Source organism: Uloborus diversus, chromosome 4 (genome assembly GCF_026930045.1).
Source record: "Uloborus diversus isolate 005 chromosome 4, Udiv.v.3.1, whole genome shotgun sequence".
In the NCBI taxonomy this organism is placed as follows: Eukaryota; Metazoa; Arthropoda; class Arachnida; order Araneae; family Uloboridae; genus Uloborus; species Uloborus diversus.
The window spans coordinates 139,589,001-139,608,237 of record NC_072734.1 but is presented as its reverse complement, the minus strand read 5'-3'; the positions used below and the strand labels follow the sequence as shown (position 1 = coordinate 139,608,237).

Genomic DNA, 19,237 nt, shown 5'->3' with positions numbered 1-19,237 from the left:
AAGAACGTTTGCACATTTTGAAGAGAATAGGGGAATTATGTTTATTTACTCATCCTTTCCATATCCTATCTGTGGCTGGGTATCTTCAGAATTTTCAGTGTCTGTTACTGGGGGTCGGACCTTTTTTCGGAATTGAGCAATTAAAAATAGAAATAACTTATTCAGAGGATCCAGAAGCAGCGAAGAAGTTAGATGAGGTGTAGTTGCATAAGAGAAAAATAGTTTTAAAAGTCTAAATACATTAAAAGGCTCGGAAAATTGAGCAAACCTGAGAGGGATGTCTTAAACATGTCTGTTATTGGTGCTGTTACCTTAAATAGCAAGATATGAGACATGTGAATCACAAAAATTTGTAATATGTTTCAGCAACGTGAGAACCATGGTTTTTACATTTTTGGTGCAGGATGTAGCAAGGAGCTGAATTTGACGTATATTGGCATTTCTTCTCCCTACTCCTTTCCATTTATGGTTTGTAGCCACACTTTTCCAAATTTTCAAGCCCTGGAAAATGATTTTTTTTTTCAAGTACTTTTTTTTTAACGAATTGGGCTAATTTCCGGGAGTTGTGGGCCCCTGACAAAGCGGGGGCCCTAAGCTGTAAATCCAGGCCTGCATAGCGCCCACATTATCTCAAAAATGATCAAACTATCGATTTTTGTTTATTTAAAACTTCAGACTGTTTCAAACATTTTGGAAAGCGTTTCAACGCTCTAGCTTAGTTATTAAAGAAATTATTGACTTTGGATCACTCACGGCAGGCGTGCGGGCGTTTTCTCGATGAATTTGTTTTTCTGCAATCACGAATTGCTTATTGTTTTCACTTGCCAGTTGAAAGACATCCGTCCTTTGATTTTATTTTTCTATGCTTATAATGCAGGTGTCCATGTGCCTCGGAATCGAATAATTTATAAACGACCTTTCTCGACTTTACACAATCCTTTTGACGTGAAAACAGTACTTAGCACTCAGCATCCAGCACATAACATTCAACATCCAGCCCCTGGCATTCATTTGAATTTTGACACCTTGAATTCAAACTATGGTTGCGATAAAAGCCATTTGTCGAAACAAGAAATTCAACGTGTAGGGCCCTATCGCAATTCGCGATTGCGAAAAACATAATTTGAATTCAAGCAGATCTCAAAATTCAAACTATTTTTTTTTCTTTTGTTGTGTGTGTGAGTTTCCATGTTATTGGAATATCTAAGGATTTTTTCATATTGAAGATGCAGCTTCAAAGTAATACGTTTTGCTGTCAGTACAATATATTTAACGAAATTGTGCATAGGATAAGCACTTTATAGATTACTAAACTGTTAAGAGTTAGTTATATCCTTCCAAACAAAATTTATTATGGAAGTTTTATGGTTTTTTACATAATTAGCAACACAATATTTTTAATTAATAGGATAAGCAACCGAATGTACAGCTTTTTAGAAATGATTTCTTGATCATTTAGGAAAAAAAAAAATTCTGAAATATGTGCAAAAACAAAAAAGACTTTTTTGTTTTAAAAGACTATTTTTTTTATAAAATTGGAATATTCTTCAGTATTTTGATTTTTTTTAATGACATTAAAAAAATATTGATTTATCAGTAAGAACATACAAAGATTTCAAAGAATTACATATTTTATTTATTTAAATGCAAATAAAAAAGAATTGAATTCGCAACTTTAGAGCTCGAGAACGCAACCTTTCGGTGATTAACAATACTACCGAAAAAGGTAAAACATTCCGTTCCACGTGTTTTTTTGGGGGGGGGGGGGGAGGGGGGGGGGGAATTACCGACTTCAAACAGTTTGTGGTGTAATGTAATTTCAGAGGAATAGAAAAGAAAGCTTCCCGCAAACACGATGAAACTTAACTGTTATTCGCTAAGCTTCAAAGCAAGCTATAACGGCATTTGTTTGTTTTACCTTTTTCATTCGCCATTAGACAGTGACTGCAGCGCCCCTATAGTTTATTGGAGTTGCGAATCATGAATGTGATATGACCCTTAGGTATTGTGATGTGGTTTCACACAATAAAAATTTAATTAATTTAATTTTGAAAAAGAAGAATATATTGGAAGTTAAAGAAATTGTTTATGTTTGTAGAAAAAATATTGTTACCAATTTCGTAATTTGGTATAAGGAAGCATGGCTAAAACGAAATTAATGCGAGAGTGAAGTAGTTTGATTAATGCTGTGTGTTTGTTTATTACTAGTTGCATGGGTTGGGTGTCCTTAAATTTAGATTGTTTTCCTTGAAATTAAAAAAAAAAAAAAACAATCAAGTGGATTATTTTCTAAATCCACCAATTTCAAATTTGACGCTTGAAGAGAAGCTCGAAATAAAGAAACTGCAAAAGGACGATAATTTGTCATCATTTTTTCTGTGTGTGATGCCGTTTTATCTGTACAAATTGTGAAAACTTTACACAGCGAGCACACCCGCTAAATTTAAGGCATGAGCCGAGACTGCTTTCCCGTCACTGCACCACTGCTCGTTGGACGTAGGACTTAAACGCTGCAGTGTGGGGAGAAGGGGATATAATAGAAAGTATTTTGTTGACAAGTAACAACAATATCCTTCAGGGATTTGAACAATATTAAAATACGTACAAAAAAAATCCGGATGAAAACAGGTACTAATGGTTTTTTTAGTGTTAAGGGGCGGGGGGGGGGGGTCATTTGAACGTTACTTTCAGTTGTAGTCCCTGTATTAGGGGCTCTACTTTCTGTGGGATTGATTGCTGTAACTCAAAAATTACGATAAGGCTTGAAACAAAAAATGGTTTTATTTCAGATGTACCCTGTTAAGAATTGTTGCTGATATTCGCAACTCCAGAACACGAATACGCTACCTTGCGGTGATTAACAATACTAAAGAAAAAGGTAAAACATTCCTCGTGTTTTCTTTGGGGTAAATTATAGGCTTTAGAGAGCTTTAGAAAAAAAAAGTTTCCCACAAACACGATGAAAAATTACTGTCATTCACTAAGCGTCAAGGCAAGTTATAAGTTGCGGCAATTGTTTGTTTTACCTTTTTCATCCGCCATTAGACAGTGGCTGCAGCGCTCCCTATAGTTTATTGGAGTTGCGAATAAGTTTTCTTCGGTCGTGGTGCAATCGGGCGTTTTCGTTTCTAGTTATTTTCGTTTAGATGTAGAGGAAGGTTTCACCGATTTTTTATTACGCTTTCTCGTGATAACGTTTTCTTTTTCGTGGAGGCGTTAACACTGAACAACGGATAGACTAAGCCACTAAAAACTTTGCCATCAAAACAACTTTTTATCTTTGGGAGAATGGCAGCAAAGATCAAGTTTATCCTTTGCGGACGAAAATGAGTAACATCCCTAGTAGGAATTTGTTCGTTAGTTTTGCCCTCTGATTGTATTATTTAAAGCTAATTAGTGATTTTTCTCGTTGTTTGTTAACTGTATTTATATTAAATCAATCGTTTTGTGCATTTCACTCAAATGATACTCATGGATTTTGCACATGAAAGTATGTTTTTTGTAAATTTTCATTTTAAAAATGATTTAAGCTAATAGTTTAAATTTATTATATAAAATGTTGCCTGTGAAATTAATGCAATCTTGATTTCATTTTCTTTTGATTTTTTTCCTACTGATTTTCATTCTAAAGTGTTCCGTTCATTTAAAAAATGTCAATGACAATTTCATTGAGATGTTTATTTGCAATTGTGCATCCTTGATCTCATTATCTTTGAGCAATAATTAACCTTTTCGGTAACTAACCTACCAATGTGTTTCCGCTTTTCACATATTCATTGAATTTCCAAGACTTATTTTTTATATTATCGATCGTTTTGTTGTGTTACGTAAACACGTCATCTCAAACAATTTTATAGGTGACTAAACTTTTTGGTTAAATACTGACGAATGCTTTGTATTCAATTTCTAAAAATTGAATAATATCTATATGTGTTAAACGTTTTGAATTTTTCCCTTTTTAAGTTGAAAAACTCTAGTAACTATCTAACATTATGCTGATATCATATTTTTCTCTATACATATATATAAAGTAACGTCAAAAAATTGTGAAAGGATGGGTACTAAAGGAAATTGGTTACAAAACTACTTTGAGCCCTGAGGGTTTGCAACCGGGGGTTTTCTTTTTATTTTTAAATTTCAGATTTTTTATTTTTTTTTGTAATTAATTTTTTAAGCGAAAATTTCCCATAAATTGCCTATGTTCAGGGGTTGAAAAATTTCCTTCACCCCCTAACACCCTATGTTATTCTGAAGAACATTTAAAAAATTTTCTACATCAGATTGAGCTTGTTCCAATTTTATCAATTAATTAGAAGAGCCGATGTAAAGGTTTCTAATTTGGCAAATAAAGTCCTAGGCTCAATTTAACCTTTAGCCAACGGCGGTACATATGCTGTACCGACAAAAAGTGCTCTCTTCCTACGGCTGTGGTACAACGTCTGTACCAGTCCTTCCCTTCCCCCTCCAGTTACTTCCCGCAGTTGATAATCCTTTCACACACGCCTACGCAGGGAGAAAATGAATGAAACGCACTACACCCCTTTTGGGGGTCTGTCAATCAGAGGCGTTTGGCATAGTTTTGTTGCCAGTGAAGGAATGTGTGGCGAAGTTTCGAAAAAGAGGGGAGAAAGTTAAGCAGAAGTAAAATACTTGAAGGAAAGAAAAATTTTTGATAGCCTTTTTCTGTTTAATAACCCAATAGTAAGGCTTCCTATAATTAATAACAGCATATTTTACTGAGTACAAAACACCTATTTAGTTTAAGCAGTGTAGATATTTAGGGAGCAGAGCGCAAGAAACTTCATTCTCCAAAATATTTCTTTTGTTATGGTTTTATAAAAATAATTAAACACTTGAAAAGCATATCTTATTTTGCTAACTTTTCGAAAATGAATATCATGCTGAATAAGAAACAACTTATCAATTTGCGATTTGCCACGTTTCATTTATTTCTTTATTTACATTTTAACTGAAAATTATTTGTAATACCGTTTCAACAAAACATGGAAAACATTCTAAAATCAATAAATTTGAAAGAGGTTCAATTAAGAATCTGTGTCGTGAATCTTTTGGTTTAAAAATTGAAAGTTAGATAAATGCTCTTTTTTTTTTTTTTATAAAAAGAGTCACTAGCACAGCCAGAATTATCTTCTGGAGGGGGTTTTCTGTTCAAAACGAGCCTTTTCATATGTAAAAGTTATTGCACTAGTGATGGCAAGAATGTTAAAATCAAGGGCTCTGAGGGGTGTTTCCCCCCCCCCCCCTTCGCTACGCCTAAAAATCTATCTAATTGATCACTTATTGAGTGAAAAGCATAAAAACTTAATTTTGATATTTTAGAAAATATAAATGTATTTCCTTGATAGTCTATAGTGAATATTATTTCAGTAGAAAGTCGAAAGGACTAAGGATATGCTGAATGAAACAAAATAAGTATGGTACACCGGGGCACGTTTACGAGGTTTTTTTTTTCGCTGAATTTTTTAATTTTATGGTTCAACTTAGGAATTCTTAAACGTTATGGCCTTATAAAGCAGTTAATAAAGTATAAATTTGTGCATTCAGTTTTCCCCCTGTTTGTATTTAAGGGGCTTAAAATGTTAATTTTTAAGTCAAAGTCGGTTGCTCCTCTTTCTTCCTTGCGCAAAAAAAAAAAAAAGAGGTTAAGTGAAAAGATTTATAAGAGCACCTGATATATCTTACTCAGTTTTCAATGAGAGTATAATGTCTGTTTATTTTTTTTTCTGTTAATTAATTCTTACATTTGGAACTGTTTATGCTAGTAAAAAATGGAAGAAAGAAATTGGTTTTCTGTTTACTCATTCGTATTTTTTTTTTTTACTTATCTTCTCTTACTCACAAATAACAACGTACTGGGTAGTGAAAATGTATTATAAAGATAGTACATAAATAGGAAATGTTGAAAAGAGGAAAGACTTGGAATCTAAAACAAATTTGCCCAGATATTTTTCTTGTGCATTGTGAAGGGAGCGGAACTTAATCCTTCAACAATTACTAGAGGTATTTCAACCACAATTAGAAGAAAGAGTGAATGGGGATATCAGAGGATTTGTAGGCTGTCTCTCCATATTATCTCACTCGACAGTGATTGACTTTGAAACGCCAGCTTCATATACAAAAAAGGGTGCCTTGCATGCTCTAAAAGATAGATAAGCGCTAACGTTCTTTATGTAAATGAATACGGTGTTCAAGCATATTCCGCTTGCACCTGCTCAGAAAAGCAAAGCAAGGAATTGTTCGCTATTATTGTGGATTCTTTCTTGGACACACGTATTAGTGTCATCATTTTTCTGAATAGCCAAGCTGAAAAGCAAAGTTGCCTCCCTTGAATCTAAGGTATTCTACATTGTATTTACAATGACTTTGGTCTCAGTTGAACGCTATTTACCTCCGCATTTTAGCGCATAGATAAGGACATCTGGCATTTATTGAATCCAGTGGTCTACCTCACAAATAGAGTTTGATATTTATTATTTTGTTGTCGTTAGCCTTAGGTTAGATGAGAAGCGTTATTTCAGTGATTTCAATTTTAAAACTGAACCAAATATACTTACAGAAAATCTAAACCTAGAGAACCTCATAAGGAACAAGGAGGGAAAAAAATTATTTTCAAACCATTGAATAAGTGATGACTAGCCAAGTATAGTGTCCCACAATAGTAACCCTGTATTGCGAAGAGCTCAGCGGTCGAAGTGGACATCGCCCCCTTTATGCTGTCTTATTCGGGGGGGAAGGAACTAAGAAAGCTTTGAGCCGTAGGGAGAGGGAAAAGATAATTGTATAGTTGCCGTAGCCTAAAGGTTAATTCAAGCTCAGAGGTAAAGAGCAAAATACTAAAGAAAAATTACTAGAGACATGAGTTTTCAAACATATAAAACTGCCGTTTTGCAATGCTCAGGAGCACCTTAGCACCAAACTACACGAAAGATGGAGAAAATGTATGGCAAGCCATGAAGCACATTTTGAATACGTGACTTTTTATCATTATTCGAAATTCAACACGTTCTTTTAGAAAAAAATCTGCACTTCATACTTGTATACCTGGTACACCCCTTTGCCCTCAAAAAAATCAAAATGACTGGTAGTGTCAGTCAGGGTTTGGAAATATCATGATATTTTCGAAAATATCCGATATTTTGATATATATAGAATGTTTTCAATTAGCACAAACTAAAGTCTTCAAAATAGTAAAGGCATCCTCAAATCATTCTTTATTTTCCTATTACAATTACAATGTATACTTAAAATTAATGTTTCTTTCGTGATTTATATCTAATATTTCATTTTACATTTCTATCTTGTAATGAAGATAATTTAGCATTAGCTGTATTTTTCATTTTTCTTCTGTTAGCTACTTTTAGTTATATGATTCAGAAATAAAAAATATGCATTAGTTGGTGCAGTCATAAGACATTTTCTTTTTTTCTGAGCAGTGTTTAAAAATTAGTTAGGCACTTTTAATATGAATTAGAATTGGAACGTTACTAATAATTTTATGAATATAAAATACAAGTAACTAAGGAATATTATATTAACTTTGTTGTATTAATGATGAAACTCACGACCTCAATTCAAGATCTGACGATCGCCGACACAGATGGCTCTTCCAACACTAATCTGGATAGAGGAGGAGCAGCAGAAGCCTTTTTCATTGAACCAGACAGAGCGCAGGAATGCAACGGTACTCCTGTTGGGAAAATCGCCTTGAACTGTAAATATTTTTGGTGACGAGAAGGCCGATGAGCTCGCAAAGGCATCCTGTAATGCTCCTCAACCATCCAACTCCCTAACCCTCGTTGACGGCAACGCTGTTGCTGGCCAAAGACTAATCAGTCAACAAGCGAAAAGAAACTCCATTCCGGATTTGAACTGTGACAGAGCCATATCGACTATTATAACCAGACTTAGAACAAATCACTTAAAGGGGTTGAGGATTTCTGAAGCCAGACAGCGTAGTTACACCAACTTTTGTCCTCATTGCCGAGATGACATTCCAAATGTCTCGTCAACACATCTTCAGCTGTCCAGCAATCCAGGCCAAACTTTTTAACATTGGCTTAGAAGACCCAGTGGACCTACTCTATATACAGATAAGGCTGTCAAAGTTGCAAAGGCTGTCTACGACAGCTTCGGAGCCATATAAATGCACATTATCATAGACACAACATCATCATCAATGATGTATTATACATCATTAAAATATAGTACATAACTTTTTGGTTGTTTTTAATAATAAATAAGCAATTTTACTATGATTAATATACTTTTTATATTGGAAATACCATAGTTGAAAAAATAAATATCAAAAATATTAAAATATCATGTTATTTTCAAATTAAATATTGGATATATATCATGATATATATCGACAAACCTTGGTGTCAGTTATATGCATTTCAGTTTACATCATCAATATCTGCTGGATAAAAAGTCAGTTTTTTTCCCTTTTTATGTCTCCTTAAACAAATCTTATTTAATGTAATTCATCTGTTTTTGAAATTTCTGAGCCTACATAGCGTACTATTGCTTTTTTTAGTTGCAAATTTTGCCATTAAATGCTGACCACTTTTTTTTCTTTGTCCATATTTATGTCAGTATCATCTACGTTTTACCAAGAACAGCACAACTTGGATCTTTACATCTACTTTTCTGTTATTGCTAGAATATTTTTTTCATCTTATTCTTCTAAAAGTATTTGTTTTTGTGGACATCTGAAAGTGTCCCCACATACCCAAGTTTCGTGGTCTAGAAAAATGCTATCAATTTTTTTTTAATGAAAGAAATTAAATGATCTACAAATAATTGAAAATATTTTCTTTAGGAGAAGAAATTAAAATTTTAATGATAAATATCATTCAGTATTATAACTGGGTCATTTCATGTCAAATGGCCTAATGCCATGTGCCGTCGAGTCTCCAATTTTGTCCATTATTTTTTTTACAAATAGATATCTATGAGAAAAGCCCAAATTATTTTTTTAAAGATTTTTTGAATGAAAATTACGCTTTGGAGAATTTTTTCAAATATTCGATTTTTGATCATTTTTTGGAGTCGCCATTTTGGCATGAATTTAGAAAATCTCTCTAATTTCTTCGTTTTTCAACCAAATAAGCTAAATTTGGTATATCAATTTCAAGCTAATACAGTTGATTCTCTGTTCAACGACGGCTTTTCACTGTCCCAGATGAATTTTTAGATGTTATTCAATTATGTTAGGGGCGAAGTTCCGAGGTTCTCCCCTTAAATTTTTCAAAATTATAGTCTTAAAAACAGTTTTTGTTGTTCTTTCCTCATGTTAGAACGAGATTTCTGAAGGCTTCTTCCTGGAAATACTTCAAAATTGAAGTCTTAAAAATGCAATTGTAGGCCATATTTGGTAAGGTAGGGGGTCTGGCAATTTTTTGATGTTGTTAAAAGGGAAGATGTTTAACAGTGACTCTTTTCCTGAAAACTTTTATAAAACTAAACCCCTGAAACAAAATTTGAGACTCCCTGTAATGATTTTGGACAGAGGCGTAGGAACTTTGTAGAAGTAGGGGGGGGGGGGGGCTGGGACACAGTATAAGAAGTGTCTGGAATCTAAGGGGCAGAAGCAGAGGCGCAACCAGAAAATAATTTTTTGGGGGGAGGGAGGCTTTTAAACGTTTTTCCCCCATAAAAAATTGGCTTCAAAGCATCCATCTCTTATTGAATATTGTATATATACAATTGTTTATGGAGAGGAAGAGGTGATTAAACTTCTGGTTTTGAAAAGAAGTCGTTTAGTATTCGAAGATGATCACGTAGAAATAGAGGTGTTTCGGGGTCTCTCCCGGAAAATTTTCAAAATTCTTGTTCTAAAAGCGAACTTATAGGTGATCTTTTATAATGTTAAGGGGGAGAAAAGGTTCGAATACCCTCCCTGAAATATTTTCGAAATTAATGTCTTAAAACGTGATTATATACCATATTTGTAGCCTTTAGTGAAAATATGACTCGAAAGATTGTCCTCGATCGATTTTTTGAACGATTTACATCTCCGTCCCAATATTTCAAATTGGAAGTCCTAAAAACGTAATTGTAGACAACCTTCAATGATGGCAGGGGAAAAGGCTGTGCTAGGGCTCTACTCTGGAAAATTTTTCAAAGTTGAAGTCCTAATAGAGAGTGTTTTTCAATGATGTAATCAGAAAAGGTTCAGAGGTTTCTTCTTCTTAATTTTTTTCGAAATTGTAGTTGCTGAAAAAGGCGACTGTGGATCATATTTGTTGGCGTTAGGGGTCCAGCAATTTTTTTGAAATTGAAGTCCCAAAAACGGAATATTACATAATCTCCCATGTTGTTGGAGGGCAAGGCATTCAAAGGACTCTCTTCCGGAAAATTTCAGGGAATTGAGCCTTGAAAACAAAATTTGAGGCGCTCTGTAATAATTTTGGAGGAAAGGGGAGGCTTCAACAGTGTAGCATTTAGAAGAATTTCTTATTTTCTGAGAATTAGAAAAGGGGGAATAGATGAAACAGAAGGGCAGAAAAACAGAGCGTTGGATATGTGTTAAAATGAATTGTTCACTATATATATTATATTGTTCAGATAAAATTTTAGTTTAAAGTCTTTGAGTCTTTGATAGAAACTATAAAATATTGTTGGCTTTTTTTCTGCAATAATAGACGAAAGGTAACAATTTTGGCATAAAAATATATCTGTAAGTGATGAAAAAATCGTAATTTCGAAAAAGCAAAAAAAAAAAAATAATAATAATAATTATTTGAATTTTGACATCTGGAATTCAAATTATGTTTTTCGCAAACACGAGTGTGTATGTATGTAGGCGTGCGTGTTTGTGTCTGTGTGCAGGTATGAGTGTGTGGGTAGTTGTGTGTATGAGTGTTTGTTGTAGGGGGGGGGGTTTATGTGTGTGTAGGAATATGTGTTTGTGTCTGTGTGCAGGCATGAGTGTGTGGGTAGTTGTGTGTAGGTGTGTGTGTATATGTCCGTATGTATGCGTGTGTGTATGTGTTTGTTTGTATATGCGTGTAGGTATGCGTGTAAGTGTAGGATATTGACGCTACCTGGAGATGGTTTTCGCTAGAGGAGCAGCATCGTGAGGCCGGTCGACGGTGGTGCTGCAGAGGTTGCTGGCGGGAAAATAAAATGATAGCACATCAAAACAGTCAAATGAAAGCAATAAGCAATCGTGATTGCTCAAAAAACAAGAATAACTGTAACTTCGTAAAGTATAATCTGAGGGGTCAGATAACTTAAAAATGAGATACAGTGGCTCCCAAAAGTGTTCGTACACCTTGAAATTTTGTAGTGAAAGCAAAATAACGCAAAACTGAATTCGAATATGAAGTCCATTTTTTTTTCACACCATCCTATGCCATTCTGAATAAAACCCAGTAGTTTTTTTTTTCAAAATATTGCCAGATTTTATTTTTGAAATTTGTCAAAAGATGAAGGGTCAGAGAAAAAAATATTCCACAAAAGTCATCGCACACTGAAATATTTTCGAATAAACTCATGATTAAAATTATCATAAGTTGTTTTTTTTATTATTTTTGCATTGTGATGACACACTGTAAAGTCATTTGGCTTTAATTTTTTGTTTATTTATGCCCTAATATTCTGCTTATTATTTTTAAATGGCAGCTATGCGCATAAACCAAAAACACAATTCGAAATTTGATGTTTTTTTCTCTCTCAGTAGCTGTAAATTGGTTTGAAATGTCTCTAAATTAGTTAATTTATACTATTCTATAGTGAAGTGCTTGATAAAATGCTTTAAAGACAAGAATCGGATCGAAAACAAGGTATAAGAAAATGTCGAATGCAGGGTTGGCAAAAACCCGGGTTTTTTTAAAAAAGCCCATGGACCCAGGGTTTTTTGGGTTTTTTTAAATAAAACCCAAAAAAAAACCAACTAAAGCTGGGTTTTTTTAAAAGAAATGTGGGTTTTTTTGTCTTTTTTTAGGGGAAAGGTGGGGTACTCGTAGCATATTGTAGCATAAGTATATGGACAAAGCACAAAAATTGTCTTGATAAAAAAAGCTGGAAAATTCAGCGTTTTCTGAAGAAGGGTATAAAAGACGACAAAATTCAAGAATGGTGAAGTTTCAGATTTTTTTAGTTTCCATGATTACCAACAGTTAAGGCAAAGTTACTTCTTCAGTGATAAAATCTATTGTTTATTTGTTCGTTTTTTATTGCGACATTTTTTTTTTGTATTTTACTTTTTTGTATTTCATTTTGTTATGCAAAACTACTGTAGAACCTCAAGTAGTTTAAATCCGTTTTTACTGAATTCCAGCTTAATTAAGACATTTCTTTGAATTTTATGTTGCCTGTTTTTCTACTTCTGTGTACAGAGTAAGAAATATTAAACTTTTTCGTAAGATAATGAAAATACTGTACATAATATTCCGTTTTCTGTCCGACCATTTGTAAAACCTGTTAACTTCTAAAAAATTGTTATTCGAGTTTTGTGACGTGTTGGTTTGCAGAAAATAATTCACATGAGAGCCTTTTAGCTAAAGTAGTATCCTTTGTACAATCTGCAAATACCGAGAAAATCTGACGTGACAGGACTTAGTCAAGATAATTTGAGTTCCTTATTGACCAGTTGAAGGAAAAAGTTAAATATATTTATTTAAAATCTTTGAAGCATTTTTTAATGCCCTTAAGAGTTAAGAAGTACTATTAAAGTTCAAAATTCATTTTTTATGTCCATTGCCTATTGTGAAGAAGAAATAAAAAAGAAGTTTAAATTGTAAAAGTATTTAAATTAATTATTTTTTAAAAAAAAGTTCTCAGAAAATTTAAAAAAACCCAAAAGTGGGCTAAATAATGGGTTTTTTTAAATGGGTTTTTTCAAAAAAACCCATTGGGTCCAACCCAATTGGGTCCAATCCGGCCAACCCTGGTCGAATGTAAAGTGAACAAAGCATGATCGGAGATTTACAGTGAAAAAAATGATGAAAAATACACCTTTGAGTGATGAAAAATTTTCTGCAGAATTGAATGAAACATTTTTGTTTAATTTTCCCCTAAAATTATTCGCCAAGTTCTCTGATTACCTGGATTAAATGGGACCTCTTCCTGCAGAAATTTTCTTGTTCGTGCGAAAAACAGAAAGCTTACGTTTTCCTCTGTAAAATCAATGATAAATAAGCTCAAAACATTTTGGAACAACGTCTTACTTAAAGATAAAAATAAATTCAACATTTTTGGGTTAAATTGTTGCATAATTGTAAATAGAAAAAGCATGAGAAATTAAATCGAAAGAACTTAGTTGGGATTAGTTAATCAAGATGGTGAAGGTGTTTTAATGTGAGGGTGCAAGACTTGGAAGTTTGAAATTTTTTGATGAATCATGCTGTTCAGTGGAATATTTTTAAAAACAATTTTAAATTATTAGCCCAAAATTTGGCAATCAGAAACAACTTCGTTTTTTTAAAATCAAGATAACGATAAGAAGCACATGTTTGCGTTTGGTGCCTCAAATATTGTCATTAAGCTTAGAAATATCTCCTCAATCGCCAGATTTAAACTTAATAGAACATGTTTGGAGATATCTGGTGGATATATTACAAAAATACACTATTGAAATGGAAAATGAATTAGAAACAGTAAGACTCGAAGTGCGGCTGAACACTTACTCAGAAATTGTTCAAAAGAAAAAAAGAAAGAAAGAAAAAAAAAACAATGAAATCTATTCCCAGAAGTTTAAAAGCTGTTGCTGATACTGCATGATATTCTACGAAATCTAAACTTAGTAAAAAGTTAGATTATTTACTAGTTTTTTCACATTTTTTCAAAGTGTTCGAAGACTTTTGTGAGATTAAGTTTCTGGCACTTTTTGATTATTGATTTCTTAAAAATCAAGTTTTATTATGTTATTAACAATTTTCATGTAGTTTTGTTAAAAAATAAATCATAGATCTTATAATTAAATACCCGTACCAAAATATTAATTTTAACGAATCGATAATGGTGTATTTCATTGAAAATCGTAAGTGTACGAATACTTTTGGGAGCCACTGTAAGTTTTTGGAAAGTTGAAATTATTTGAACAAGTTCAACATTATTTGAACAAGTACAAACAACCTTAGCATGGCTGCCACACTTCGTCCAAGGGACGGAATTCCGTCTTTTCAAAAGTTTCGGCCATCGTTTTTTTTCCCATGTTCAAAATGATTTTTATAGATGAAACAAATCTTTACTTTTGAATCTCTCACTCTCAAAAAATGTCTTATTCTTCTGAGGACAAAAAAACGGCCCATCTGCTAAAGTTAAAAAGATAAGCTGTTTTTTTTTTCCAAAAAATAACTAAGATACTTAATCTGTTGATTTCAACCATTCTTATCTTAATCTGGAAAGTTTTGTTAAAGTTTTTATCACAATGCATCTTATAGTCAAGAATCTCATACCTGAATTGTTTTTAATTACTTTTTTTTGTATGAAGTATGAATTATTTATGTAACATGAACTATACAATCTGAAGCTTTTTTTCTGCAGTAGCAAATAGTAAGTTTTTTTAATTGTATTTTATTATTAGGTTCTTTTTCTACTTTTTTACCTCCTAAAAATCTTGGAAAATGATATGTTATTTTTTTATTTAGGTTTTAATTTTTACTTAATCTTACAATTTGGTTTTACTATATAGTTACAGCATCAAAAATTAGCATTATATATATCTAAAATATCAAACAAACTTAGCGCTAACATTGTGGTGGCGAAATGGAGCCACGCGCTTTTCACTCCTGGCCAATTTTTAGAGTGGCACCCATGAACCTTAGTAACCTTTTTTCAGTCATGTCTGGAGCACCTTCCATGTTATTCATATTTAAATGCCAAACTGGCTCATTATTATCTCTTATTGTAAGCATTGGACTAATGGCGAATCCGGGGGGGGGGGGGGGGGGGGGAGCGGCTATGAGGCTGCAGCCACCCCCATACCAGAAATCAATTCTTTCACACTCTGTCTATGCATCTTATTGTTAAAGAAATATATATAATTTCCTACATCCATTCTATCTTTATCAATTAATTTGTTTTCGCTCTTCTTAAGGTTGATATACAAATTTGCGATAGTAAAAAGAGTGTTAGTTTTCCAAAATTTCCCTTTAAATTTCTGAACTTTTTCCCTATCTGTTCCAAATATTTATACATTTACTCACTGAAAGAAGGAAAGGAGAAAAAAGTGTAGATATAATAGCTACTTGTTTTTCTTTCTTTCTCTCTCTTTAATTTTCGTGTTTAATATCAATTCTTAAAATTTTGTCTTCTTTCTCGCTGTTTTTCACTATTTGTTTAATATCTTTCAGCTTTTCTTTCTTCTATTTCATTTACATCACCTTGTCAGCGTAATTGTTTTGCATCCTTAACAAGAATTGAAAATTTTGCCTTCAAATTGCAGAACAAATATGTCTAAACGAATGAAAAAACTTTGAATATACATTTAAAATTTAGAATTTTAACACTGAATACCAAATTTTAGATAATTTCAAATGTAACTCAGAAAGATTCATTTGTCATTAACACCCCTAGATAGCAGATAATGATACAGAACACTTTCGTTTACATCGATAAACTTTGGTAATGACAAGGAGACCTCAGCAAGAATTTTAACTACCTCAGCCGCCTCAAGAACAAAATTCTGGATTCGCCACCGCATTGGACAAAAAAAACCGCATGCAAAACTAATAAGAACATGAACTGAACTGCAATGCCGCTCTAGAAAGCCGAAACACGAGCTCAAGGTGGGGAGCAAATCCATATTGGTACTGGTACTGATTTTCGCAGGCCGTGGGGTAGAGCCCACTTTTCCAGATTTCTGGAATCAAAAGATGTTTTAACAGTAAAAAAAGGTTGAAGGTGAAGTCAAGTGCACTGACCACTCCGTCTGCTCCCTGCTTTTTTTGCTAATGGGTGGAAATTCCGAAATTCCTAGAAAAGGCAGATCACATTTTTGAAATCAGGTTTGAGGAAATCAATGTACGGCAATAAGCTGCAGTGCTAGAATTTTCCGGGGGAGCTGAGCCGGTTAGAAATATTCCAGGGGGAGCTCCAGCTCCCCCGGTTCCGATGCCTATGATTTTGGATGAGCTTCGGAAGGTACTTTTCTTATTTTCAGACAAATTAGAAAAAGTTAAAAAACGGAAAAAGAGAAATGATAGAAAGAGGAGGAAGGTGGAACTTAATTAGCTGACCAATAATCTGCAGCTAATGGAATTTTAGAGATCTTTTTAAGAGAACTGAAGATTTTTTGTCAGCATTATTTATTTTTTGTTAATTGAAATAACTTAGTTTCCCTTAAACATGTTCTTTTTATCTCTTAATTAAAAAATAATACTTCGGAAAAACACTGTGTGCCTTTAGTTTCATTTTCATGTATTCACTTATTTCTCCGCTATATTCATTTCTCTTCATCTTGATTTCTGAAATTTTATAAAGCATTTTTTAAATATAGTGGTAAACATTTAACACAAACACAGGACAAAAAATTTTGTGGAAAGAATTTGGTGCTGGAAGATTTGAACTAAATTGTCTGACATACTGTTCAGACCTTTATGTAAGTTCGTCTTAACTGATTTTTCATGTTAAATGTTTTTGTGTTAACGCATTTCACCGTAGTGTTTTTTTTTTTTTTTTTTGATTGATTTTTATCACATTTTCAATGAAATTGGGTTTTGTGATAAGTTTTTTTTTCTCGTGGTGCTTTTATTATTCCTAAATTTTCATTTTAATATTTATGGTGAGAGATCTCCAGATCCTTCTCCCTCCCCAGAATTGTCTAACTGAGAATAAAATATATATTCATGAAAACACTGTATGAACCAAAAAGCCCATAGGGAAAATTCTGGTCTCGCTAGTGGCTATTTCTATTTTTACTTAACTATTTTATAATTTTACTAAAAATATGATGCATAATAACATGAGGTTGAAATTTTTTACAGTTTTGTTATTCTCTTATGAGCTGGTATGGGGCTGAATGTGTGGATGTTTGTAAGTTGTTTCATTGAGGCCCCAAGCTGGAACCTAATGAAGAAGCTTCAACCTTTCATAGTTCGGAGGCCCTTGAGGACATATTGGATGTTCACAAAAACGGCGTCCAAGATGAGATGACTGAGCAATCCGCCGCACAGTTTAGCAATTCTTCTACGCTTACAGGTTGGTTATGATTTAAACTAAATTGGACAGGTACTTTTAAGTTGTTTTAATTACAATTTACTAAAACATAATGCCTAACTGGAAGAATGAGTTTAATATTCATTTTTAATTAGACACATTGAAAAGTTGTTCTATTTGAACAATTTCCAGCCAAAGTAGTTTAAGAGAGATTTAACTGTTGTTGAAAATTGATCTTAATAATGTGAAAGTAGTCCTGTTAGTAGGCCCGGACAAACTTCTTATCTGTTAATGACCTTTAACTTAAAGTATGCAAAATTTACTATATTTTTTTTTTTGCAAAGGTAGTATTTTCTTAAAGATGTATTATAAATGCAAGGAAATACAAGAGCCTTTGGTACTAATTATAATGAATTGAAAGTTGATTTTTCTACAAGATAAAAAGGTGTAAACATTGCCAAATTGCTAAAGTTATATGTGCAAACTGTGCCTCTTATTTCTTTCATTCCCATATTTTTTTTTAGAGGAGCCTAAAATGTACTACTAATTATGATTGTATGCAGTGGCGGAATTACCATATGGCAAATGTTGCCCCACCACACAGTGGCCCCAAAAGGGACTTGTTTCTTAAACTCTTATTTTAAGAATGATAGTCAAAGAGTAAAGCTCTCGACCTGGAATTCTGAATAGTAGCCACTGGCTACCAGAATCACAAGAAATGAAAGCCACTTTTGGTTTTTGGTAGCCTTTTTTTCAATAAATATATTCCGTGCAAAAGAATAAATAACCGAGGGTTGCTCCAAATTGCGTTGCCAAGGTGGTGTGGATTGATGCGCTGTATGTCCCAGGACTGGAAGCTTGTTATAGTAGTAAAGTATTCAATATGATTTTTAACAAGTAAAGAAACACATGGTTCCCACTTTTGGTGACAAATACTTCATTTTGTGGCAGCCATTTTCAACGAAATGGTCACCCGCTGGCAAGTGATGACCGTTAATCCAGAGCTCTAACAAAGAGGCATATCCAAAAATTCATTAAAGCAAGCTCCCAAACCTGTAAATCTGCCACTGATTGTATGCATATTTTTTTAACTTTCTGATTTTCATGTTTATTTAAGTTTTACAAACGCTTTTTTTTTTCTTTTAGATATTTGTTGTAGAGCAGATACAGCTGAAGTTGAATTAGTTAGTTTAATAGAAGAACACATTCCTCATTACAAGCTTAGAGCAGATACTTTGACTGAATTTTGCGGTACTTTTGCTATTGTACTATTTTTTTGAACAATCAGTTTTCCTGAAATATCCTTTATGTTGGCTTGATTTTATCTTGCATGCATGTCAACTATAATAATATTAATTATTTATGTGCTATATGTTCCGTCATACATTTTAAATTAGTGTCTGAAACTTAACATAGCTGCTTTACATTAATATTAATCAATTAATGTACATGAAGATAATTCTAAAGCTTATAAACATTTATTTAAACAGTTTTATTTATTTGCTTATCTAAGTATGTGTTTAAAATTATATGTATATATGATGCAAATGATGCTACAGTAAAGATAATTGTATCTTTTTTATGAAGTGGTACTATGGAAATATATACAGATTACTTACATTACAAGGAATTATAAAGCAATAGTAAGCATGCTAAATAGCCTGAAAAGAATAACTAAAGAATTTAAATTAGTAATTGTTGTAATCTGTGTTTAAATAATTATTCTTCCTTTGGGGTAGTGCACAGCTCAGTTAGTAAAGTAAATTTTTGTATGAGAAATTTTTATATTCATGATCATGTCAAATAATTTTAGTTTTAATGAATTACAATGGACCCACGATGCATCGACACCCCAAAGAAACATGAAAACATGTTGACTTAAGGGCATGTCAACTTACTGAGGTTCCATAACTTAAATTCCTAAAGTTTTTCTGTATCACTTGCTTAATAATGCTTTACATTCACATTATAATAATTAATTCCAATAAATAAATTTTCTTTTCTTTTTCTTGGAAAAGTATGTAATAAGATCACTAATATTATTTGAATACCTCGTGATATAAATAAATCCATAGTTTTTGAAAATAGATATTCTTATTAGTCAGTCTAT

The 19,237-nt window shown here is 32.8% G+C and overlaps 1 protein-coding gene across 1 annotated transcript in view; it reads left to right on the top strand.

Moving 5' to 3' along the window:
- The first annotated feature begins 3,368 nt into the window (after positions 1-3,368).
- Positions 3,369-19,237, top strand: part of LOC129220862 (trafficking kinesin-binding protein 1-like) — a 51,192-nt gene continuing 35,323 nt past the window's right edge. Inside the window, exons 1-3 of the mRNA XM_054855293.1 lie at positions 3,369-3,490; positions 16,956-17,169; positions 18,274-18,378. Of these exons, the coding sequence (XP_054711268.1) occupies positions 17,121-17,169; positions 18,274-18,378 (154 nt within the window). The 5' untranslated portion in view covers positions 3,369-3,490; positions 16,956-17,120. The remainder of the gene's footprint in view (positions 3,491-16,955; positions 17,170-18,273; positions 18,379-19,237) is intronic.